The sequence below is a fragment of the Anomaloglossus baeobatrachus genome, chromosome 3 (genome assembly GCF_048569485.1).
Source record: "Anomaloglossus baeobatrachus isolate aAnoBae1 chromosome 3, aAnoBae1.hap1, whole genome shotgun sequence".
In the NCBI taxonomy this organism is placed as follows: Eukaryota; Metazoa; Chordata; class Amphibia; order Anura; family Aromobatidae; genus Anomaloglossus; species Anomaloglossus baeobatrachus.
Genome location: NC_134355.1, coordinates 520,172,659 through 520,198,462, shown reverse-complemented (window position 1 = coordinate 520,198,462; position 25,804 = coordinate 520,172,659). Strand labels below are relative to the sequence as shown.

Genomic DNA, 25,804 nt, shown 5'->3' with positions numbered 1-25,804 from the left:
ACTTGTGAAGCTGCCCTTAGTCAAACAGCAGTCCCTTCATCTAGCGGTTCGCTCTCTGCTGAGGCTCCGCCGTCATTCCATCAGGCACCTCATGCAGGTGCTGGGTCAGATGGTGGCGTCAATGGAAGCGGTTCCCTTTGCCAGTTCCATCTGCGTCCCCTGCAGCTGGACATTCTCCGCTGTTGGGACAAGGGACCTCTTCCTTGCACAGGCTGGTGGCTCTGTCGCCACAGACCAGGATCTCTCTTTAAGTGGTGGCTTCGGCCCCTCTCTCTGTCCCAGGGACGCTCCTTTCTGGCCCCGTCCTGGGTGATTCTCGCCACGGATGCCAGTCTATCCGGCTGGGGAGCAGTGTTTCTCCACCACCGAGCACAGGGCACTTGGACTCCGTCCGAATCAGCCCTCTCGATCAATGTGCTGGAAATCAGGGCTGTACTCCTAGCTCTCGTAGTTTTTCACCACCTGTCGGCGGGCAAGCACATTCGAGTCCAGTCAGACAACGCGACAGCAGATGCCTACATCAATCACCTAAGGCGGGACTCGCAGCCGCCTAGCAATGTTGGCAATTCAACGTATCCTTCAGTGGACGGAGGACTTCAAGTCCACCATATCCGCAGTCCACATCCCAGGCGTAGAACACTGGGAGGCAGATTATCTCAGCCGTCAAACCGTGGACAGCGGCGAGTGGGCCCTGCATCTGGCAGTGTTCCGGTCAATTTGGCAGGCGGGGCACTCCGGAAGTGGATCTAATGGCATCCCGGCACAACAACAAGGTCCCGGTTTACGTGGCTCGCTCCCACGACCCTCAGGCCTTGGCAGCGGGCGCGCTGGTTCCAGATTGGTCCCAGTTCCGTCTGGCCTACGTGTTTTCCCCTCTAGCTCTCTTGCCCAGAGTCCTGCGCAAGATCAGAATGGAGGGCCGTCGGGTCGTACTCATCGCCCCAGACTGGCCCAGGCAAGCTTGGTTCCCAGACCTGCTCCGTCTGTCCGTAGAGGTGCTGTGGCATCTCCCGGACCGGCCAGACCTTCTCTCACAGGGTCCGTTTTCCGCCAGAATTCTGCGGCTCTCAGATTGACGGCGTGGCTCTTGAGCCCTGAATCCTTACAGCTTCAGGCATTCCTTCCGAGGTCATCTTCACTATGACTCAGGCTCGGAAGTCTTCTTCGGCCAGGATTTACCACAGGACTTGGAGAATTTTCCTGTCCTGGTGTCGTTCTTCCGGCCATGCTCCTTGGCCGTTTTCCTTGCCGACCATCCTGTCCTTTCTACAGTCCGGCCTGCAGCTAGGACTGTCCCTCAATTCCCTCAAGGGACAGGTCTCGGCTCTGTCAGCGTTGTTCCAGCAGCTTATCGCCCGGCTGGCCCAGGTGCGCACCTTCATGCAGGGCGCATCTCACATCATTCCGCCTTACCGGCGGTCTCTGGATCCCTGAGACCTTAATCTGGTCCTCATGGCCTTACAGAAATCCCCCTTTGAGCCTCTTAGGGAGGTTTCGTTGTTTCGTCTTTCACAGAAAGTGGTCTTTCTGGTGGCCATAATTTCTCTCAGGAGAGTCTCTGATTTGACTGTGCTCTCTTCGGAGTCACCCTTTTTGTTTTTTTTCACCAAGACAAGGTGGTTCTCCGTCCAACTCCGGGCCTTCTCCCTAAGGTGGTGTCTCCTTTCCACCTTAACCAGGACATTTCATTGTCTTCCCTTTGTTCGGCCCCTGTGCATCGCTTTGAGAAAGCGTTGCATGCTTTAGATTTGGTGCGGACGCTCCGGATCTATGTGTCACGCACCGCTGTTTTTTTAGGCGGTGCACCTCTCTTTTTGTGCTGACCACAGGTCAGCGCAAGGGTCTCTCGGCTTCTAAACCGACCCTAGCTCGTTGGATTAGGTCGGCCATATCCGATGCCTACCAATGTTCTCAGATGCCTCCCCCGCCGGGGATTAAGGCGCACTCGACCAGAGCTGTCGGTGCCTCTTGGGCTACGGCTCAGCAGGTCTGTCAGGCTGCCACTTGGTCTAGTCTGCACACCCTTTCGAAGCACTACCAAGTGCATGCTCATGCTTAGGCAGATGCGAGCTTGGGCAGACGCATCCTTCGGACGGCTGTCGCCCATTTGTGAAGTTAGGTTTCGCCTACTTCTCAGTTTCTGTTTATTTCCCACCCATGGACTGCTTTGAGACGTCCCATGGTCTGGGTCTCCCATAAGGAACGATGAAGAAAAAGAGAATTTTGTTTACTTACCGTAAATTCTTTTTCTTATAGTTCCGACATGGGAGACCCAGCTCCCTCCCTGTTGCCTGTTGGCAGCTTTCTTGTTCCGTGTGTTTTCACCGGCTGTTGTTGTAGACAGATTGGATTTGTCATCCGGGGAGTGTATATGCTTGGAGGGAGGAGCTACACTTTTAGTGTAGTACTTTGTGTGTCCTCCGGAGGCAGAAGCTATACACCCCATGGTCTGGGTCTCCCATGTCGGAACTATAAGAAAAAGAATTTACGGTAAGTAAACAAAATTCTCTTTTTTTCTATAATGGAACTGTTTATTATATATATGCAGTAATCTGTGCTGAGACTGATATGACTAAAGGCCGCTTTACATGCAACGACATCGCTAACGAGATGTCGTTGGGGTCACGGAATTCGTGACGCACATCCGGCTTCGTTAGCAATGTTGTTGCGTGTGACACGTACGAGCAACCGCTAATGATGCAAAATACTCAACAAATTGTTGATTGTTGACACATCGTCCATTTCCCAAATATCGTTCCTGATTTTGGACGCAGGTTGTTCGTCGTTCCTGAGGCAGCACACATCGCTACGTGTGACACCCCAGGAATGACGAATAACACCGTACCTGCGTCCTCCGACAACGAGGTGGGCGTGACTTTCATGCGGCTGCTCTCCGCCCCTCCACTTCTATTGGACACCTGCCGTGTGACATCGCTGTGACGCCGCACGAACCACCCCCTTAGAAAAGAGGCTGTTCGCCGGCCACAGCAACGTCGTTAGGAAGGTAAGTAAGTATGACGAGTACTAGCGATTTTGTCCGCCACGGGCAGCGATTTGCCCATGATGCATAAACAACGGGGGCGGGTATGAACGCTAGCGATGCTGCAGCGTATAAAAGCCCCCTTAAGGGTGCAATGCACTTGAAACCCGTAGCTGTCTTGGCTCTGCTATGCATGATGTTTTAGCCATGCTACTTATTTAAACTTTTAACCACTATGTTGAACTTTGCAATTATCCAGAAATAAAGAATCTTTGTTTGTTTGTGAAGCTGAAGTATCTATTCATGCTTTTTTATGTGACATACCAATACTCAGTGTTTGTGAAGTTCAAAGGAAATCATACATGGCTTTCTAAATATTTTAAAAATATAAATCTGAAAATTCGGATGTCCATTTGTATTCTCCTCCCTGTAGTCTGATAACACTAAATAAAGTCCTGAGTGGCCAATTGCCTCCAGAAATCAGCTAATTATAATTAGTACACTGCATCCCACTGTGTGTAATTTATTCTCAGTATAACTATGGCTGTTCTGTGAAGGACTTGGAGGCTTGTGGAGAAATGTAAAGGAGGGTTAGGTTATAAAAAAATAGCCCAAACTTTGAATATCTCATGGTGCACTGTCAAGTCCATCATCCAAAAGTCGAAAGAGTATGGCACAACTGCAAACTTACCAAGACATGACTATCCACCTAAACTGATACCCAAAGCAAGGACAACAATAGTTAGAGAAGTAGTAAAAAGGCCCATGGTCACGCTGGAGGAGCTGCAGAGATCCACAGCTCAGCTGGGATAACCGTCCACAGGACAACTTTTATTCTTAGTGCAGCTTTGCACGTTGCAACATCGCACATGCGATGTCGGTGGGGTCAAATCGAAAGTGACGCACTTCCGGCGTCACTTTCAAGATCGTAGTGTGTAAATGCTAGATGATACGATTAACGAGCGCAAAAGCGTCGTTATCGTATCATCGTTGCAGGCTCTGACTTTTTCATAATTATGCTGCAGCGACAGGTACGATGTAGTTCCTCGCTCCTGCGGCTTCACACATCGCTGTGTATAACGCCGCAGGAGCGAGGGACATCAGCTTACCTGCCGCCGCCGGCTATGCGGAAGGAAGGAGGTGGGCGGGATGTTTACATCCTGCTCATCTCCGCCCCTCCTCCGCTATTGGCCGCCTGCCGTGTGATGTCGCTATGACGCCGCATGACCCGCTCCCTTAGGAAGGAGGCGGGTCGCCGGCCAGAGCGACGGTCGCAGTGCAGGTGAGTGCAGGTGAAGCTGGCGTAGCGATAATTTTCACTACGCCAGCTATCACAAGATATCGTACCTGCGACGGGGGCGGGGACTATCGCGTGTGACATCGCAGCATCGGCTTGCGATGTCGCAACGTGCAAAGCCCGCCTTACACTCCACAAATCTGGCATTTATAGAAGAGTGAAAAGAAAAAAAGCCATTTTTGAAAGCAAGGCATAAGAAGTCCACTTGCAGTTTGGAGAAAGCCATGTAAGGGACACAGCAAGCATGTGGGAGAAGGTGCTCTGGTCAATAGAGACCAAAGTTGAACCATTTGGGGTAAATGCAAAATGCTAGGTGTGGTGTAAAACTAACACTGCATATCACATTGAAAATACCATCCCTACCATCACACATGGTGGTGGTAGCATCATGCTGTGGGAAGTTTTCTTCAGCAGGGACAGGAAAGCTGGTCAAAAATAATACAAAGATGGATAGAGCTAAATACAGGGAAATCACTAGTGTATGCCCGCATTATCTCCCTCCTGGACTACTGTAACCTGCTCTGTGGCCCCCCTATTTATTCTAAATTATGCTACCCAATTAATACACCTGCTTACCCACTATTCCCTGGCCTGTCCTCTCTGCCAATCTCTACACTTGCTTCCCATTGCCTAAAAACTCCTTTACAAGACACTAACCATGACATACAAAGCCACCCGCAACCTGCTTCCTCAATACATCTGGGACCTAGTCTCCTGGTACTTACCTGCACGCTACCGCCGATCTTCTCAAGATCTCTCTCTACTCCCCTCTTATCTCCTCTTTCCACAATCGCATACAAGATTTCTCCCATGCCTCCCTGACACATCAGACTTTCATCTACCATGGAAGCCTTCAAAAGGAACCTGAAGACCCACCTTTTCCGACAAGCTGATGTGAAGCCCCACAGGTGGTGTGTCGGTGTCGGTGCGTTACCTTCAGGGACTCCACGTTGCTGGATCTCCGTCACTGGTAGGAAATCTTCTGTTTTGATCGTGACGCCACTCTCAGTATCGCGGTCAGTGGGGACCGCCGCTGCAGGTTAGGGGACGCCTGGGGCTGATGGTGTGTGCAGTTAGTTGGAATAGCCTCCTGAGAGTGAGGCAAGCCCCAGGGCCCGGTGTAGGTTTGTAGTACCACAAGGCGCAGAATAACTCCACACAGGCAGAATTGTCTTTCAAGGGCTTTACTCACATTTGATGGCAGGGTGAGTAGCCCGGGCGTAGCTGAGATGAACCAGATGGGAACCAGGTATCCTTCAGGCTGACTTTATGAGGGTGACTACTGACTCGCCTTCCTTAGCCCTTGGTGGTTTGGGGTGACCCCGACTTTTAGTCCCTATGGGGGTCGCCCAGGGAAGATGCTGCAGCCTCTCTCCCCCTTTTGTTTGCCGTTTGCTTGTTCCCCGGACCAGGCCACTCCAGCTTCTTGCCTCCTGTGACCTATGGGCCCTCACTGTGGTTACGTGGCTGCGGCTTTTGTGGTGTTGTGGTGTGGGCTTTGAGAGCCCCACACCGGCAGGTTTAGCAGAAGAAAGCTGGATCTATCTTCGCTTCGGGATCTGCCGCCCGGTTGGGCCTGGTGCTCTCTAGCAGTCTCCTTACTTCCCACTCCGTTGCACTCCCTAGCTGAAGCTGGCTTTCAGGTAGCACTCCTAGTTGACCGTTCTCCCCCGTCTGTAGCCACTGCGCGGACGCTGTCAGATTGCACAGCTCCAGGGATCTGCTCCTCACTTGAGCTCCCTGGACTCTACACTGCACTGGCTCACTGCTCCTCCTCTCCTGTTCTTGCCTACGCCACCTAGCAACCAGACTCTCCACCACACCCCTTGAGAGGAGATGGAGGCTCTACCCCCTCCACTATTCCAGTGAAGGTGAAGGCTTGCCCCCTCCTGGGATCCCCAGGGGTCCTCTCATGGGTACATGTGTGAGACCTGATCACTATGCGCCTGTGTTCCACACCCCGGTCAGCCTTCTGGATTACCTGTGTTGTACTGTCCCCAGCATGGGTGCAGTACTCAGTGGTGCCTGACCAGGTCAGGGGCGCCACATTCCCCCTTAGTTATCACCAGCACGTCCTCGGGCTGCAAGACAACATTTTAAAATGCATAAAACATTAAAACATGTAAAACATTTTTAAAACCACCAGGTATCATACATCACCACCCTCCACCCACAAGTCCGTTAACCCACCCAAAACCCTCTCAGGAGGCAGGTCACCGGTCCTTTTGGTAACCAGATCTGGGCCATCTACTTCCCCAGACCTTTCCTCCAATCTTCCTCTCCCGTTGGCCGCGACTTCAGCCACTTCTGGCAGGATGTAGAGGCGGCTTTCATGGGCTGGTGGTTTCAGGGTATACCTGGCCTGGTGGATCCGCGCCGTCAGCCTCTTCTGGCAGGATGTAGAGGCGGCCTCCACAGTTGGTGCTGACCAGGTACCCTCTTTGTGGTGGTGAGCCAAGGCCCCATAAACAGGCGTGCTCTCTGGTCGCAAGTGAGCCAAGGCCCTATATACGGACGGGCCCCTCCTGGTTGCAGACGAGCCAAGCCCCTAAACAGGCTGGCCCTGGTGGTGGTGCCACTGGTGTAACTATTTACACTGCGAGAGTTTGTGGCTATAGCAAGTTCATAGCCTTAAAGTTTATTTCTCACAATAGTTTTTGTGGGCACATGCTTAAACAATAACGTTGCAAACTTTTCAACTTGTCAAACTGGTCAAACTTTCGGTACTTCTTTCTTTACTTTACTCCTCGGTACCAGGGCTTTGGCCTATTGGGCTACGGCACCTGCTGTTTTCTTGCTCCTTGTCATCCTCTGAGGTAGTTTCATCTGTAGGCTCTTTGTCTTTTCTTTCTTGATCTTCATCTGTTCCTTTTTCTCTGTCTTTTCTTTCTTCTTTGGGACATGGTGCTACGTCTAAGGCATAGTAGCCCCTTTCTCCTTGATGCAAGGTGAACTGTACTGCGTCTCCAATTTTCAAATTTCTGCCTGAATGTCCTCTGGGCAGGTGGGCTTGAACATCTCTCCGATTCACAAATATGCCCTCTTTTATTCCTCTTGCTACAATAAAGCCGTATCCGCTTTTCAAATTGAAGTCCTCCACAACTCCTCTACAAAGGGGTCCTCTGACCTGGGCTTTGGATCTTCTCAGGGCTCGTTTTTCTTGCAGGTCTCTGGCTGTGACTTCTCTCTGCTCTGGAGACTGTGGTGTTGGAGGATACTTTGTTCTGCTGCGCCGTGTCTTGCGGGCTGGGTTCATGCCTGCGGGCTCCCAGGTGAGGTCTTTGGGCTGATCTTCGTCAGCAGACGGGGTCAGGTCTTCCTCATCCCAGCGAGAATAGGGCAGCATCTCTGGCTCTGGGTATGGGTCCACTGCTGGTGGCACTGGAGTCGGAGTCAGCCCCTCAGCTTCCTGGCCTCCCCTCCCCCTTAGTTCTTCGCTGCACTCTGGTTGTGGCAGCGCTGGGGATGAGTGTTCTTCAGCTGGCCCAGGTGGTGGACTCTCCGGCGCAGCTGCAGGGGTTGCCTGAATCTCCTTGGGGGTATACGGAGGGAGCAGATACCGATCCACCATCTCTTGTGGGAACTGGGCCTCTAGGTCAGCCTTCAGCTTCCAGTATTCGGGGTCCTCTCCTATCAGGGTCTTCCTAGCAGGGACCTCTTTGGACTGGGGAGCGGTGTCTGCTCTGGCCTTGCAGGCCGGGGAAAATAGTGATCCAATCTCTTGGCGGGCCGCGCCCTGTATGGCGGCGGCCTGGTCTTGGCGGGCCGCGCCTGGCATGGCGGCGGCCTGGTCTTGGCGGGCCGCGCCTGGCATGGCGGCGGCCTGGATCAGTGTAGCTGTTGCAGGGGGCTCTGTGCAGGCTGGGCTGGACGTCGCTGCAGCGATCGGAGCTTGGCGGGCCGCACCTGGCGGGGTTGCGGCCTGGTTCAGCATCTCACTTGCGGCGCGGACGAGCGTCGCTGCTGCGGTGGGGTCTTGGCGGACTGGGCTCAGCAGGGTGGCAGCCTGGGTCAGTGTCACACCTGCGGCACGGATCAGTATCGCAGTGGTAGTCGGACCTTTGCGGGCCAGGCGGGGCATGGCTGCGGCGGCCTGGATTTGGCGGGCCGCATCTAGCGTGGCTGCGGCCTGGTTCGGTGGCGCCGCGCCGGGCGCCTCTTCTGGGACCGCGGGCGTGGCAGCAGGGGTCGGGGCACTTGCGCTGGCCGGGGCATCACTCGACTCACCCATCTGTGGCAGCATCGGGGTCTGCGTCGTCGCCGCTCGGTCTGGCATGCGTCGCGCGGCTCCCTCCTCGTAGGTCCGCACCGCCGCAGCCATCTCCAGGAGCTCCGTGCATTCTTCCCTGAGCTGTCGCACAATCCTGGCCTCCAGCTGGTCGCAGAAGATGGCAAGCTCCCGGCACCACCAGGCAGCAGAGCCTGGCTCTGGGTATCCACGTCTGGACTCCATTTCCTCTAGCACGCTACTGGCTTCTTCTCTGCTCCGCCGTCTCTGGACGCTTCCGCTTTCTTCATCAGCGAGGTCAGGACTCTGCAGAGGATCTCCGGGTAGCCACACCTCTTCGTGGGCGGTAACTTCTTCCAGCGCGGGCTGCTGTTGTTTTTCAGCGCGCTTTTCATGGTGGCAATATGGCGGCGCTTCCAATTTTTCAAGCGGACCGCCCAGGCACATGGTCACCTGTCTGAACAGGTCTAATCCTTATCCTGTTCGTGACGCCAGATGTGAAGCCCCACAGGTGGTGTGTCGGTGTCGGTGCGTTACCTTCAGGGACTCCACGTTGCTGGATCTCCGTCACTGGTAGGAAATCTTCTGTTTTGATCGTGACGCCACTCTCAGTATCGCGGTCAGTGGGGACCGCCGCTGCAGGTTAGGGGACGCCTGGGGCTGATGGTGTGTGCAGTTAGTTGGAATAGCCTCCTGAGAGTGAGGCAAGCCCCAGGGCCCGGTGTAGGTTTGTAGTACCACAAGGCGCAGAATAACTCCACACAGGCAGAATTGTCTTTCAAGGGCTTTACTCACATTTGATGGCAGGGTGAGTAGCCCGGGCGTAGCTGAGATGAACCAGATGGGAACCAGGTATCCTTCAGGCTGACTTTATGAGGGTGACTACTGACTCGCCTTCCTTAGCCCTTGGTGGTTTGGGGTGACCCCGACTTTTAGTCCCTATGGGGGTCGCCCAGGGAAGATGCTGCAGCCTCTCTCCCCCTTTTGTTTGCCGTTTGCTTGTTCCCCGGACCAGGCCACTCCAGCTTCTTGCCTCCTGTGACCTATGGGCCCTCACTGTGGTTACGTGGCTGCGGCTTTTGTGGTGTTGTGGTGTGGGCTTTGAGAGCCCCACACCGGCAGGTTTAGCAGAAGAAAGCTGGATCTATCTTCGCTTCGGGATCTGCCGCCCGGTTGGGCCTGGTGCTCTCTAGCAGTCTCCTTACTTCCCACTCCGTTGCACTCCCTAGTTGAAGCTGGCTTTCAGGTAGCACTCCTAGTTGACCGTTCTCCCCCGTCTGTAGCCACTGCGCGGACGCTGTCAGATTGCACAGCTCCAGGGATCTGCTCCTCACTTGAGCTCCCTGGACTCTACACTGCACTGGCTCACTGCTCCTCCTCTCCTGTTCTTGCCTACGCCACCTAGCAACCAGACTCTCCACCACACCCCTTGAGAGGAGATGGAGGCTCTACCCCCTCCACTATTCCAGTGAAGGTGAAGGCTTGCCCCCTCCTGGGATCCCCAGGGGTCCTCTCATGGGTACATGTGTGAGACCTGATCACTATGCGCCTGTGTTCCACACCCCGGTCAGCCTTCTGGATTACCTGTGTTGTACTGTCCCCAGCATGGGTGCAGTACTCAGTGGTGCCTGACCAGGTCAGGGGCGCCACACTTACAACCTGCAGCAGCCCTCAGTCCACCGTAGCATCACACGACCCACTGTACTCTCACCTTCTGTGTCCTCAACACCTTCGCTGTGGACTGTGAGCCCTCACAGGCAGAGTCCTCTCTCCTCCTGTCCCAGTCTGTGCCTTGAAATGTTCACAATTATTGTCTACGTATGCCCCTTTTTCACATGTAAAGCGCCATGGTGCTAAAATAATAAATAATAATAATAATCCTGGAAGAAAACCTGTTAGAGGCTGCAAAAGACTTGAAACTGAGGAGTAGTTTCACCTTCCAGCAGGACAAAAACCCTAAACATACTGCCAGAGCTGCACTATAATGGTTGAGATCAAAGCATATTCATGTGTGTGTGAAGGGACCAGTCACACTCCAGACCTAAATCCCAATGAGAATCTGTTGCAAGACTTGAAAATTGCTGTTGTCAGACGCCTCCATCCAATCTCACTGAGCTAGATATATTTTGCAAAGAATAAAGGGCAAAAATGTCAGCTTCTAGATGTGCAAACTGATGACGAGATACCCAAGAAGACTTGCAGAGAAAGGTGGTCCTACAAAGTATTGACTCAGGGGGCTGAACACAAATGCACATCACATTTTTCAGATATATATATTTTTTTAAAAATATTTAGAAAACAGTAAATAGTTTAGCTTATTAATTAGTGTTGGTATATCATATAAAATCCCAACAAAATTCATTTTACGTTTGTGGGATATCTGTTATTAACCCTTTTAAGACTTTAACATGTTTCCTAAAATGCATATTTACAGAACACAAATGTTTTCATTTCCGTAGGGAAGGTTGCACCTGGATTATGCTCTTCTTGTGACAGACATCTTTTGGCAGCTGCTCATAACAGCATTGAAGTGGGAGCTGTATTTGCAGTCCTGAAAGCTATACTGATGCTGGGTATGATCTAATGAATCAAAACTAATGTGATAATGCTGTAAAATTCATAACTGTTGCTTGTAATAGTGTACAGCGCTGTCATGTCGTACGTGAAGTTAGGATGTTATTTATAATTAGCAGTAATTAGGCTCTGTTCACATCAGCGTAAACAGAAGCACAGCATGTATCCATTACGTGGTCACCCGTGACACTGACACACCCTACTTATACTAAGGTCCAAATGGAGTGTCCGTCATTTTTATGGGTAAACTTGTGACTAAAGCCTAAGGTCCTTTTTATACTGAATAATTTCTGTGAATGAGCATTTCTTGGAACACATATCTCACGATAATCATGCAGTGCAAATATACAGCTGATCACCTGATGAAAGAGCAAAACATTCTTTTGTTGGATGAAATGATTACACTGGTCAACACAAAAAAAAATCATCAGCAAAGGTAATATGTCTGTTTTATGGAGTTTGATGTGCTGATTCCAGAAATATGCTTAGTGTTGCTCTATCACATAAAGTTTCTGAGATAGAAGTATTTTTGTTCTTACGTTATTTTTACATTTTCAATGTATGCTGGGCCCCTCATGTGATATGCTCCAGTTGTTCAAATGGTCTTCATGACTGGCTGAATATGAGGAAAGTTGCAATGCCATTTGCTGTTCCCATAATTTGGAGAGAACCCAAAAATTATAGTGATGACTGCTACTTTTGTTTTGTCAAACTGAAGGGCTTTTCTACAAAGAACAAACATAAGATTAATTACCCTTAACTTGAATCTGCAATTAGGCCAGTTCCACATTATGGTACCTTGCCAGTTCTTGTACCACCGTTGTCTGGATTGGATGAAAATGAAGTAGAATATGAAGACTATGGAGCTGAAGCTACTGGCGAACACATGGAGACCTAAAGTCAAGATGAGTATGTACCTGATAGAGCAGCCAAGCAGCCAGAAATCTTTACTCAACATGACTTAAATGATCTCATCAGAGACCTTTCATTGTCAAAAGATAAAGCTAAACTTCTTGCATCTAGATTGAAACAGAAGAATCTTCTTCATGATGATGTTAAAGTGTGTTATTACCAAAACAAAAGTAACACTTTAACACAATCTTTCACAGTTGATGGACCAATGGTGTACTGTAACAATGTGAATTACCTCTTTGAAGAACTGAATCAAGAGTATTTTGTTGCAAATTGACGATTGTTTATTGACTCATCCCAGAGAAATTTGAAAGCAGTGTTGCTTCACAATGGAACTATGAAACCATCAATCCCTATTGCTCACTCATGTCATCTAAAGGAAAGTTATGAAAATCTGTTAGTTGTTTTGGATGCTATACAATATATCGTATTTTTCGGATTATAAGACACACCGGACCATAAGACGCACCCTGGTTTTAGAGGAGGAAAATAGGAAAATAAAATTTTAAGCCAAAAATGTGGTCATGACACACTGTTATGGGGCGAGGATCTTCTGCTGACGCTGTTATGGGGGTAATGTCCCCAAATTGTCTACTAAGGTACCCCATCCTGGTAATGATCCTCCTGCCTTGTATATGATCCCCATCCTTGTATATATGTCCCTCATCCTTTTATTGCCCCCATCCTGATAAATACCCCCGACCTGATAAATGCCCCCATCCTGATAAATACCCCCGTACTGATAAATACCCTCATCGTGATAAATACCCCCATCCTGGTATAGCCCCCATCCTGCTATATACCCCCATCCTGATAAATACTCCTATCCTGCTATATACCCCATTCTGCTATATACCCCCATCCTGCTATATACCCACATCCTGGTATAGCCCCCATCCTGCTATATACCCCCATCCTGATAAATACCCACATCCTGCTATATACCCCCATCGTGCAATATACCCCCATCCTGCTATATACCCCCATCCTGCTATATATCCCCATCCTGATAAATACCTCCATCCTGGTATAGCCCCCATCCTGATAAATACCCATATCCTTCTATATACCACCATCCTGCTATATACCACCATCCTGCTATATACTGTCATCCTGCTATATACCCACATCCTGATAAATACCTTCATCCTGCTATATACCCCCATCCTGCTATATCCCCTATCCTAATGAAAACCCCATTCTGATAAATGCCCCCATCCTGCTATATACCCTCATTCTGATAAATACCCCCATCCTGCTATATACCCCCATCCGAGTATATGGTCCGCATCCTGTGGTATACAAAAAAATAAACGTTTATACTCCCCTTTCCGCCGCTGACCTGTGGGAAGCCTGTCACCGTTCCCTGCAGCATCGCCATGTCCTCCTGACTGCCTGCCCGCTGATGTGTTTGGAGAGCGGTGTACATAGGGATGACGTCATCGCTGTGCGCACTGCTCCACACACATCAGCAGGCCAGCAGACATGAGGACATTGCGATACTGCAGGGAACGGTGACCAGTGAGTATACCATACTTATTCACCGCCTCCCGTGCTGATGATGATGTACGGGGGGCAGTGAATATAGCCACACATGATCACTCCAGGCTGTAGTTGCCAGGGGGGATCACATGGGCCGGCTGTTAATTATGCGCGAATCCCCCGCCCATCATCCTGCCCACCTGTCAGCGCCGACTTCAGCACTGAGAGATGTTGGGCGGGAGGATGCATGCATCTGAAATGAGCGGGCCCACGTGTTCACGGTAGGCTCTGCTACAGCCTGTGCATGCCGCCGATGACCCGCTCTACCACAGCACCCTCATTCTCCACAGCCATGCCCTCCATTCAGACTATAAGACTCACCCCCCACTTTCCCCCAACATTGGGAGAAAAAAAGTGCATCTTATAGTCTGAAAAAAACGGTAAGCATCATCAATGGAATATCTGTGTAGATTTGAAAGTGATTGGTCTGCTAATGGGAATGCAAGGAGGTTTCACAAAATATTGTTGCTTCTTGTGTTTATGGGACAGTAGAAATACTGTAAAGCATTATGTTCATCATGATTGGGGACAGAGAAAGATCTATGCTCCAGGTACAGACAATGTTCAGCATAATCCTTTAGTTGCAACAACAAAAATCTTAATTCCTCCACTACATAAAAAAGTTTGGGTTGATTAAAAACTTTGTGAAAGCCATGGCAAACACAAATTCACAAGGGTTCCAGTACATTTCACAGAATTCTCCAGTATTTCACCAGCAAAACTGAAGGCAGGGGTATTTGTTGGTCCTCAGATCAGAGAGCTTATGAGAGATGATGTGTTTGAAGGAATTCTAAATAAGGAATTGAGATCTTGGAAAGGCTTCAAGTGGATCTGTGAAAACTTCTTAGGAAACAATAAATCCAGAATATGTAGAAGGTGTTGAGGAACTGCTAAATGCATACCAGTGTCTTGGATGCCGCATGTCTCTGAAAATGAACTTTTTGCATTCACATTTAGATTTTTTCCCTCAAAAGGCAAGCGGTTTCACCAGAACATTAAAGTAATGGAACACGGCTACCAGGTTTTTTGGAATGACTCAATGATGGCACATTACTGTTAGATGTTATATAGGGACAACCCTGAAAAATCATATCAACGACAGTCTAATGTCAAGCACTTTTAATTTCTGCTCATATTTTGGTTTCTATTTTGCATGTGAAATTATTTTGGTTCAATAAAAACTGTTATGTAAGGTGAAGTATTTTTTTCTGGTATGTAGATTACTGTTTTCTTAATGTCGCCTGTATATTTCCTATACCTTATAATAATGATGCTGCGCCATGGAAACTATATGTGCTACAGAAAAACTATATACATTTTTGAAATCAGGACACAAATGATTGAGAAAAGTACAAAGTCACTTGTGTTGATTACAAAAAATATTTTTTGTAGACCTGTGTTATTAGTGCAGAACAAAAGATCATCGTTCTCGGCAGCGCATCGTCTTATGTAAACAGGAGTTGTTGAGAAAAATGGCAGTTAAGCGCACTGAACGATCCATTACAGAAACTTTAGTGCCCCTCAGAAGCCGGGTCAGTCTGCGGAACCCGGCTAATAAATGACCACCAATTGGCTAGCATGGTACAGCGGAAGCGCTGCTTTGGAAGCCATCATTTGTACTCTCATTTCAATTGAACTAATTTGGGAAATATTATCTCATATTTACTTAGATATGATTCTACAGTGTAAGGCCTTCTTCACACATTCGTGTCTCCCCTACATGTAACGTCTATTTTCACACATACCGGAGACACGTAGACCGATTAAATTCAATGGGCTTGGTCACACATCAGTGTTTTCCCATGGACCATGTGTCTGTGGGGAGCACATGTGTGTCCATTTTCTGCCCGCAGCATGGGGTGTCACACGAACTGCACATTGATGTGATCTGTGTGACAACAGTGTGACATGTGCCGGAGAAAAAACAGGTGATATACAATAGAAATAAAGAATTTGTATACTTACTTGTCTCCGGAGCTGCCATTTCTGCTGTTGCTTCCGGGCCAGCTCATTAAGCTCATGCATAATCACTGCACTCACCACAGACCCAGAAGTAACAGGGTTACGGGGATAGGTAGTATATCAGCTCATGCTGTCCGTGTGCTATCTGGATGTCACATGGATAGCACAGGGACAGCACACATACACATACGTACCGTCACCACGGACCGTGCAAAACATTTATCTTGTGCACGAATGTGTGAAGGAGGCCTATCTTAATTGGTATCTTTCTATTTTAACTCCAAATTTCTATCCAGATCTGTTTGCAATGTAAATCCTACAAATATATATATATATATATATATATATATATATATATATATATATATATATATATATATATATATATATAAAATGACTATAATAATGCTCAATAATGCCACAATGAAAATACAGCTGTGGCTTAAATATGACCCTGACAGCATAGATATTTGGCCATAATATGGTTTAATGTTTCCCAAAGCTGTAGGAGGACTTCTTTATTTGCCCTCACCATGCTTCTATACACATTTCTACAGGGGTGAACAGAAGGTTTGTCTATATAATTCTGTACGAATCTTTCAAAAGAAAAAGCTCTGTTTTATTTTATAAGATATATAGTATAACAGTGTATACTGTTCTATTTCCTGAAACACTGCTTATCTGAAAGAATGGCTCTGTATATAGAGCAAACCATGGAACCAGTATGGCAGCGTAAAGGAAATGTGTGTCCCCCTATAGGGACTGTAATGTCTCTGTGAACTTGTGTAAACCATCTTCTGCCTGAGCGCTTGGTTCACTTTAGTCGACTCCATGGAGAGAAGTTTTCTTGTCATGTAAGAAATAGTCATTCCCCGTGTGCCAGCTGCCATCTACTGGTTAGACGTCAGTTTGTGTCTTATATTGCAGGAGATGCTGACATCGGGAATAGTAACATCAGCTCTTTTAGGCATATTAAGGCTGATATGGTGGAACAAGCAATGGATGAAGGGACATCAGAGTCTCAATCCTCCATACGATCATCTGGAAAACCATTTGTTATTGAGACCGCTAGTTTAAGCGAGTATGCCAAGTATGTTCTGAGAACGATTTGCCAACAGGTAATTCAATCTTGAGGCATCTAATTTCTTTGGATCTGTGGATTGAGGATGAGTTCCTAAGACAGTATCTGTTTTATCTTTTATTGTGATGTAGGAGTGGGTTGGAGACCACTGCTTGAAAGAACCAGAGAGACTATGTTCTGATAAAGACCTCATTTTGGATCCGGTCCTCTCGAATAAACAAGCACGGAAGTTACTAAAGCTGATCTGCTATCCTCATGGAGTAAATGATTCAGTTGAAGGAGACAATATCCAACGGCTCCATATTAAGCGTATCCTACAGGTAGCATAGTGGTTGTAGTGGGTCGGATTTATCTCTTCTGCCCAATTTGAAAGTACTAATATTATTAATGACATGTAATAGCTCAGAAGCATTCTCCCTTGTAATCAGTTGCACTACAAGATGATATATTAGATGCATATTTTTTTCATTCTAAATTAAGGGAGTAAATATGTTACACAAAACATGCACTAAGAACTATAAAGTACCATATAAAATGAAAACCACAGCACATATAGCCTTTGCGGCTTGTAATATGATTGTTAAACAGGCATATGATTTGAAGGAAATCTGATCAGTATGAACCCATTCCAAAATACCTATTTACACCTTTCTTCTCATTGAGTGACATACTAATTACACATCTATTAATTTTGATATCGGTTTACCCGTTGTGTAGCAGTAATCTTTTCCACTTGATATAGCTGTAGACTGTACTGTAAATAATCGCCCATATTTTCTTCATTTTCTAGAATCTTGACCAGTGGACGCTCAGGCAGTCATGGCTGGAGATTCAGCTGATGATCAAGCAATGCATGAAGGAACCTGTTAGTACTTTATCTCTAGACTGCACATAACATTGTATGTAATACAAATCATGACTTTTTAATAATTGGATACGTATGAAAGCTACACTATTAAACCATTATTGTAATGCATTTTCAGGGAGCCAACTCAGTGACGGAGATGAATGCACTTCTGGATAATATTGCAAAGGCCACTATAGAAGTATTCCAGCAGTCCGCGGAACTGAACAGCAGCCCCAATAATCCTGCCAGTGGTCTGTTCAATGCAAACTGTGCATCACGTGCCGAGACCACCAACATGAGGCAAAATGGGAAGTCAGCCGTCCTCAGGTACACACGGACAGATTACAGACTGACCGGATGTCTCCTTGTAATTTAGTCATTTTAAGCTGGCTAACATTTTATATATGTTCATCTCATTTCATGGAAGCAGCCAGAACCCTTAAAATGAGATCAAACAGCATATATATAAACCAATCTGCTTTCTTTTCTGCCGGGACTAACCCAAATGGTTTTCTTGGATTTACAAAACCTTCACCTAGAGTAGGATGCTTTATAAAATCAAGAATTAACCATTATTTCTCTATTTTCCCCTGCCGGAGTAGAGCTTTAAATTAATAATAATAATAATAATAATAATAATACATTTTCACACAGCCCCTAATTTGATGTGCCCACACAGCCCCTCATTTTGTGTCCTCACAAATCCCCTCATTTAATGTCCTCCCACAGAGGCTCTCATTGTATGTCTCCTCAAAGCCCGTCATCTGATGTCCCCACACAGCCCTTCATTTGAGGGCCCCGAGAGCCCCCATTTAGTGGGCAAATAACATAATAAAAAAAAGCTTTTACTCACCTAATCCCAGCTTCCTGTGCACCGTTGATGCCGTCATTCTTTTCTATTTTAAATAGCGATGGGCACTAGATGGTTCGATGCCATGATTGCGTCACCTGTCGTCCCCTGCATGCACCAACATCTCCATCTCCAACAGGGCACAGGCCAAAGTAGCCTGCGTTCTGATGGCATTCCCGACAGAGAAGGGATCTCATTACTGTGTCCTTTATAGTGCTCACATCAATGGTATACATATCTTACAGATGCAAATGCAATTGAATGCGGGACGGGAGTGACGGTCGGGGCACAGGCAGAGAGAGGAGTGAGCGGTGTCAGGGACTCATTGACACTCCTCACTGTGCCTGCACCCTAGCTGTCAGTATGTTGAATACTTTTGACTGGTGGACGGTGCTGGCAGCTGCAGGCATTCAGCAATTTTTTCAAAGTGGACTCTCCTTGATTAGGTAAAAGGTAGCGCCCTATATGGGCACCTATACTGCATAACCCTCATCCCAGTCCCAGGACCTCTAAAGCAAGTATAATTTAACATTATGATGAGCTTGGATTGTAAAGATCCCATGTATTGTTCTTGCACAGGTGTCCTCTTCTGTCAGTACCTGCTCCTGGTTCCAGTTTGGCTGTGTCCTCATTTTTGCCCATGTTTAGTTGCCATTAGTGATGAACCAAGTGTATATGTTACTATTCACTATTCACAGAATAGTACAGTATTCGGGCTATTCATTATATAGCGAGTAATGGTGTATTCGCCTTTCTATATTGGATGTCCCACCCAGCATGTTTGGTGCCTGATTTGCAGCCACTGAACAAGTTGGGCCTCTTAACTAATCACAGTAATGCCACAGTCATCTTGGCTGTGGCATTACTGTGATTGACCAACTGCCGCCATTTTGTGCACATTACATTGCCAGCGTCTCTCTCCAAGCACTTCATACTTACCGATCACAGCGCAGCGTAGCTGTCACACTGCTCCTGCTGCCTCTCTTCTTATTCCCTACCTGCTCATTAGCCTCATCACATATTCACTGCAGGTGATAGGAAGAGGTCTTCTATGAGACCCCCCATAACTAATCCTATCAGTAGAAAGAAATAGACATACACCGAGAAAAATCCTTTATTTGGAATGAAAAACAAAACCACCCTCTTTCACCACTTTATTAACCCCAAAACACCCAGGTCTGACATAATCCACACAAGGTCCTACGATGGTCTTAGCTCTGCTACATCCGAGCCTGGAAAGACCAAAAACATGTCCGATCTCTCCAGGCTCCGGGAGACACTGACAAGAAGGAGAAGAAAAACCATATCCAGAGAGCCAATGAGTAAAAAAAAAAATAATAGTTGATGTTTTAGTTTGAAAAAAATATTCATAAAAGTTGTTGGAATAAATTTTCATACAGGCAATAAAAGGCAAGAGTGAAAAATATAGTCCACTAGGGATAGAAAAGAGACGCATTTTGGCTATCCCTAGTGGACTATATTGCACCTGTCAATCAAAAAGCAGTGCGTTGCTAGAACTTTACTGACACATATTTCTGAAATAAAACATCCAATCTGTGAACAAAAGCTATGCTTACATTCAGCATCCTAGTGCCAGTATAGCACTGGCTTTATATATGGAATTCCTGCTGGATTGTTTAAGCTGAGTTCCAAATAGAATGTCTTCTAGTTTCTGGAGAACAAAAAAGTCACATATGTCAGTGTCAGGTTTCATTTCTTGTTTTCCTTTTTAATCATGATAACATTATTTTCTTAAATTAATTAGGCATTTGAATTATCAAACTTAAACGGAATCTATCACCAGGTTTTTGTTACTTAATCTGAGAACAGCATAATGTAGAGGCAGAGACCTGATTCCATTAATGTGCCACTTACTTGATTGCTTGATGTACTTTTCTTTTCATAAATACAGTTTTATCAGCAGAAGATTATCAATAGGGGACTAGTAAACCTGCTGCCATGTTCCATATTCATGAGTTCTGTATAACGACACCCCCATGACTGATTGGCAACTTTCTGCGCATGCAGAGTGTACATAGAAAGCTGTTGATCAGTATTTTGGGCCGCGTTATACAGGGCTCAGTATTCAGAAAGATGATAAATCTACAGCAGATGCAACAGTGATTTTATCAAAACTACTGCAAGCAGCCCAGGAAGTGAAAGATCACTGGAATATGGGGTTTTTCTCCAACATCAAGCGACTTGCAGATGGGGTAGCAAAAACCTGGTGACAGATTCTCTTTGAAGGGAATCTATCAGCAGGATTTCATACCCCAAACTATTTATATGCACATGTAGCTCATTTCAACATCCCTCAATACTTTTACATGGCCTTTCCATTCCTCAGTTTCTGATAAATCAGTGTAGTAATTGATATGCAATTGGGCTCAAGGGCTATGGTAGATCTAAAGCCTTTGTCACACTATCTCTATTCTTTACCCAGTGTCACCTCCTTTTGCTTTACTGATGGCTCCTTTGCCTGAAGTCATACAACACAGAGGCGGCTGTCACTCGACAGGGAGGAAGCAAGGAATAGAACTGGAGTGACAAAGGCTTCAAATCCACAATAGTTCTTCAGCCTTATTCACATGTCAATTCAAATGCTGTCTTCTCAGTGACAGAGGAACGAACTAGCTATGTAAATGTGGCACCCCTGAGGCTTCCGTCGCCACAGGTCATTGCACCCCATCCAGCGGTGTGATGCCCCATTCTGGGAGAGGAAGAGAGTGAACTCCGGTCCCCTGGTAAATCCACACTACACCCATTGTTAGGTACATACTGGGACCAGGGAAAGTGGCAGTTACCCCCCCATGCTGCAAGCTGGGAGGGGCCGTAAGACCCATCCCTGCTCCTATAGGGTGCAGCTTAGCAACTGGGGAGGTGGGAGGAGCCATCTGAGAGCAGACACAGAGAAGAAGGTCAAGTTTAGTCAGTCTACCTCAGGGAGTGAGAGAGTGAGCATGTAGTCGAAGTTGAAGAGAGAGTGGTGAAGGAGGAGGCCTGCCGGAGGCAGGCAAGGAGGAGAAGAAGGAACAGAAAGAAAGCTCCAAGTCAGTCAGGAGCTGAGGAACAGAAAGAAACGCTTCCTGGTGAAGATCCTGGGACTCGGAGGGTCCAGGGAACACCACGTAGAAGACAGAAGGAGTCGCAGGGCCACGGGTAGTCTGTATAGCTGTCGGGGCAGTTTAGAGCTACGGTGGCCTGTTCCACAGTAACATCGGTGGAGGGATCAAGCTGCGACAGGGGACGGTCCCTAGAGACTGGAGGAGTGCAAAGATCATCTCCAAACAGTAAAAACCGAGGCCCAGGGAACGTTGTAAACTCCCCGGGCCAGAACCCATAGCAGAACTTCCAGAAAAGGGGTAATCAGCCGACAGGTGACCCCCCAGCCTGGAGGCTGTAGTGGAGGCCAAGCCAGGTTTATCCTATTAAAGGCAAGGCTAAGGAAGACAGCAGAAGAAAGAGACACTTAAGAGAAGGGTACCGGCTTTTACTCTCTGAATCACCCAGAAACGGCGGAGGTCCCTGACAGTGGTCCCAGCAGTCCAAGGGTCCCTACAGTACTGTGACAAGAAGTGTGAGTAAAGAACTTGAACTGCACCCTTGGAGTGGTCTCTGTTATTTCAGCTGCATAGACATTCACAAGCACCAACTGTGCCCCGGGCATTGCTCCACCTGTGGGGAGCAGTACCACCATTGCTGCTATATCATCACCCCAGAGGCCTCACACAGCAGCGGCGGCTTAATAGCCGCATACCACAGGTGGCGTCACGAACACAAACTTTATTCAGCAAGCCACATATTCTACTGACACCCACCAGGGCCACGGAGCCGGGCCCAGCCACCACTGACTACCACCGGACTAGTCCGGCCCGGCACCGGGTGTCCCATAGCCTTGGGGTGGGCGAGTCAACTTTTGGCGTCACGAACAGGATTTCGTGCACGGTCACACCGGGTACTGTGCGCCTGAAGAATCGTGAAATAGCCTGTGTTTACTGTGAGAAACTGCCGCCATTGAAGCCACTGAGTGCGGGAAGAAGGGGGGCGTGCAAGAAGAAAGGGCGCGAAGAGAAGCCCTGCCCCCTTGTCCAAGAAAAGAGCGCGAAGCAGTGCCCGCCATGGAAGGCGGAAGAAGAAGAAATGGCGCCTAGAAAAGCTGGCCGGCTGGCAGAACAAGTCTAAATGCCAGACCAGCAGAGAGAGAAAATGGCTCCTGCAAGCAGAGGCCAGGAGGAGCTTACCTGGGTCAGGCCTGTGACCGCCGCTGAGCTGGAGGCTGAGGTCGGAAGGATGGCTGACGGGATGAAGAAGCAGAGCGGACGGGAGACAGCCGCGTGGGGGAAGGAGATGGTGCTGGCCATGAGGAGTCTGCAGATGTCAGTGCAGCGAGGCCTGTGTGGAGGTGCCGCCCACGACCATCCGGAGCCCACACCAGCGATGGCGATCCTGCTGCAGAACATCTCCAGCCTAGATCTGGGTGAGTCCCATACTGCCCCTGCTGGCGCGAGTGCCCCAACCCCCGCTGCCATGCCCGCGGTCCCTGGAGAGACGCCCGGCACGGCGATGCCGATCCAGGCCGCAGCCACGCCAGGTGCGGCCCGCCAAGATTTCGCCGCCGGAGCGACGCCCATCCACACCGCAGCAGCGACGCCAAGCCCGGCCCGTCCAGCTCAGGCCCCAGCAGCGATACCCCGCTCGGACAAGCAAGATCCCGCCGCAGCGGCGACGTTAATCCACGCCGCAGATGCGGCCCGCCAAGCCCAGGCCGCAGCCACGCCAGGTGCGGCCCGTCAAGAATCGGTCACAGCAGCGACTCCAATACAGGCCGCCGCCATGCCAGGCGCGGCCCGCCAAGACCAGCAGACGCAGACTGTGCTGACCGCTGTCTACCTGCTGCCAGGTGGGGAGCCGGAGAAGAATCCCTACAAGTAAAGAAAAGGAAGAAGCCGAACTGTAAATAACCCCTGTCTGCCCCTCATGCTTTGTGAAGATGTCCCTTTTGTGCTGCCCTAATGTTCTTTTTGAAGATGACACCCTTTCCTGCCTTACTGCCCCTTGTACGTTTTGAAGAAGTCACCCCCCCGTGTATGTGTACCGGGCCACTAGACTGGAATGTGGTCCCTGGTAAATGTGATGTGTAAAGTGTCCTATGTAACCAGGCCACTGGACTTAGTGGCTGGTTTTGTTTTCCACTTTGTTGAATGAGAGAAACGAACTGCCAGGCTACTGGACTTGTTGTAGCCAAGAAATGTATATAGTTGCATCCGTTGTGCCCCCTACCAGAATTAAGGGGGATGTGCCCGAACCGTGCAATGAACTGGAAGTGCACACATAGTTTTCTTTATAAGAAGTTCGGAACGTTTGAATCATTGTGCCTCCCATAAAGGGAAGAAATGTTTTACTGTTTTATGTTATTCATACAAAAATGTTTTGCAGTTCTTCCACATGTTTTTGTTGTTTTTCAGCCCGAGGACGTGCTGGGATTTGCTGTGGGGGAGTGTGGCGCCCCTGAGGCTTCCGTCGCCACAGGTCATTGCACCCCATCCAGCGGTGTGATGCCCCATTCTGGGAGAGGAAGAGAGTGAACTCCGGTCCCCTGGTAAATCCACACTACACCCATTGTTAGGTACATACTGGGACCAGGGAAAGTGGCAGTTACCCCCCCATGCTGCAAGCTGGGAGGGGCCGTAAGACCCATCCCTGCTCCTATAGGGTGCAGCTTAGCAACTGGGGAGGTAGGAGGAGCCATCTGAGAGCAGACACAGAGAGGAAGGTCAAGTTTAGTCAGTCTACCTCAGGGAGTGAGAGAGTGAGCATGTAGTCGAAGTTGAAGAGAGAGTGGTGAAGGAGGAGGCCTGCCGGAGGCAGGCAAGGAGGAGAAGAAGGAACAGAAAGAAAGCTCCAAGTCAGTCAGGAGCTGAGGAACAGAAAGAAACGCTTCCTGGTGAAGATCCTGGGACTCGGAGGGTCCAGGTGACACCACGTAGAAGACAGAAGGAGTCGCAGGGCCACGGGTAGTCTGTATAGCTGTCGGGGCAGTTTAGAGCTACGGTGGCCTGTTCCACAGTAACATCGGTGGAGGGATCAAGCTGCGACAGGGGACGGTCCCTAGAGACTGGAGGAGTGCAAAGATCATCTCCAAACAGTAAAAACCGAGGCCCAGGGAACGTTGTAAACTCCCCGGGCCAGAACCCATAGCAGAACTTCCAGAAAAGGGGTAATCAGCCGACAGGTGACCCCCCAGCCTGGAGGCTGTAGTGGAGGCCAAGCCAGGTTTATCCTATTAAAGGCAAGGCTATGGAAGACAGCAGAAGAAAGAGACACTTAAGAGAAGGGTACCGGCTTTTACTCTCTGAATCACCCAGAAACGGCGGAGGTCCCTGACAGTGGTCCCAGCAGTCCAAGGGTCCCTACAGTACTGTGACAAGAAGTGTGAGTAAAGAACTTGAACTGCACCCTTGGAGTGGTCTCTGTTATTTCAGCTGCATAGACATTCACAAGCACCAACTGTGCCCCGGGCATTGCTCCACCTGTGGGGAGCAGTACCACCATTGCTGCTATATCATCACCCCGGAGGCCTCACACAGCAGCGGCGGCTTAATAGCCGCATACCACAGGTGGCGTCACGAACACAAACTTTATTCAGCAAGCCACATATTCTACTGACACCCACCAGGGCCACGGAGCCGGGCCCAGCCACCACTGACTACCACCGGACTAGTCCGGCCCGGCACCGGGTGTCCCATAGCCCTGGGGTGGGCGAGTCATAAAGGTATTACTGGACATGTCTTTAAAAGAGTGGCATACACATAGAAATACTTGGGGATTGAAATCCTGCTGACAGATTCTCTTTAAATTGGGTTTATACTTGACAATAATTGTGCAATGTAAACAGCAATCGCCCGATAAATGAGAAAAAGGATTGTTCATCAGTCAAAATAATTTTTAAGCCATCTTAAAAACTGCTTTTTGGCAGCACATCATCCTTTGTAATCACAACATCTGCTGTCAAAAGCAGTGCTAATCTACAGTATAAACATATTACCAATTGCTCTGTGCACATCCAAAGTGCGGTTTTTCTTCTTTGGCAAGCTATTAAATGACTGCCAATTGGCAAACATGTAGCCTCCAAACTCTGTAACTCTTCTGCTTTGCAAAACAACATTAATACACGGAATTTAATTTCATTTACAAAGAAGCTGCAGGATTTCTCCCCTTTTTTCTACCACCAATACTTCTTGCATTCTGGTGATTGGTGGAGGTGTTATGCATTTGTACCACCCCGGGGCTCGGCCGGCTGCCGAGCCGCTCGGATCCATGCTCGTCGGTGGGTGGCTCGAGCTCTTCACGGACCCGGGGGTCACGTCGCTCTGAAAGGGGGTTGGCGCTACACGTAGGGAGTTCGGTGGGGAGGTCCACGTCCGGAGCCGCAGTGGTTTGTAGGGGATTTAAGTTTGTGACACCACCCACGGGTTGTGCTGAATGGATGGACACCACCGCTGCTGTTGACTAGGCTCCCAGGGATGGTGTT

General features: G+C 48.6%; 1 protein-coding gene across 3 annotated transcripts in view; it reads left to right on the top strand.

Annotated features, from left to right (window-relative positions):
- MED12L (mediator complex subunit 12L) overlaps positions 1–25,804 on the top strand; it is a 1,012,447-nt gene that overhangs the window by 833,899 nt on the left and 152,744 nt on the right. For all 3 annotated transcript variants that reach the window (XM_075340741.1, XM_075340740.1, XM_075340739.1), the window contains exons 26-30: positions 10,965–11,078; positions 16,423–16,613; positions 16,708–16,896; positions 17,367–17,441; positions 17,560–17,750. In XM_075340741.1, coding sequence (XP_075196856.1) covers positions 10,965–11,078; positions 16,423–16,613; positions 16,708–16,896; positions 17,367–17,441; positions 17,560–17,750 — 760 coding nt within the window. The remainder of the gene's footprint in view (positions 1–10,964; positions 11,079–16,422; positions 16,614–16,707; positions 16,897–17,366; positions 17,442–17,559; positions 17,751–25,804) is intronic.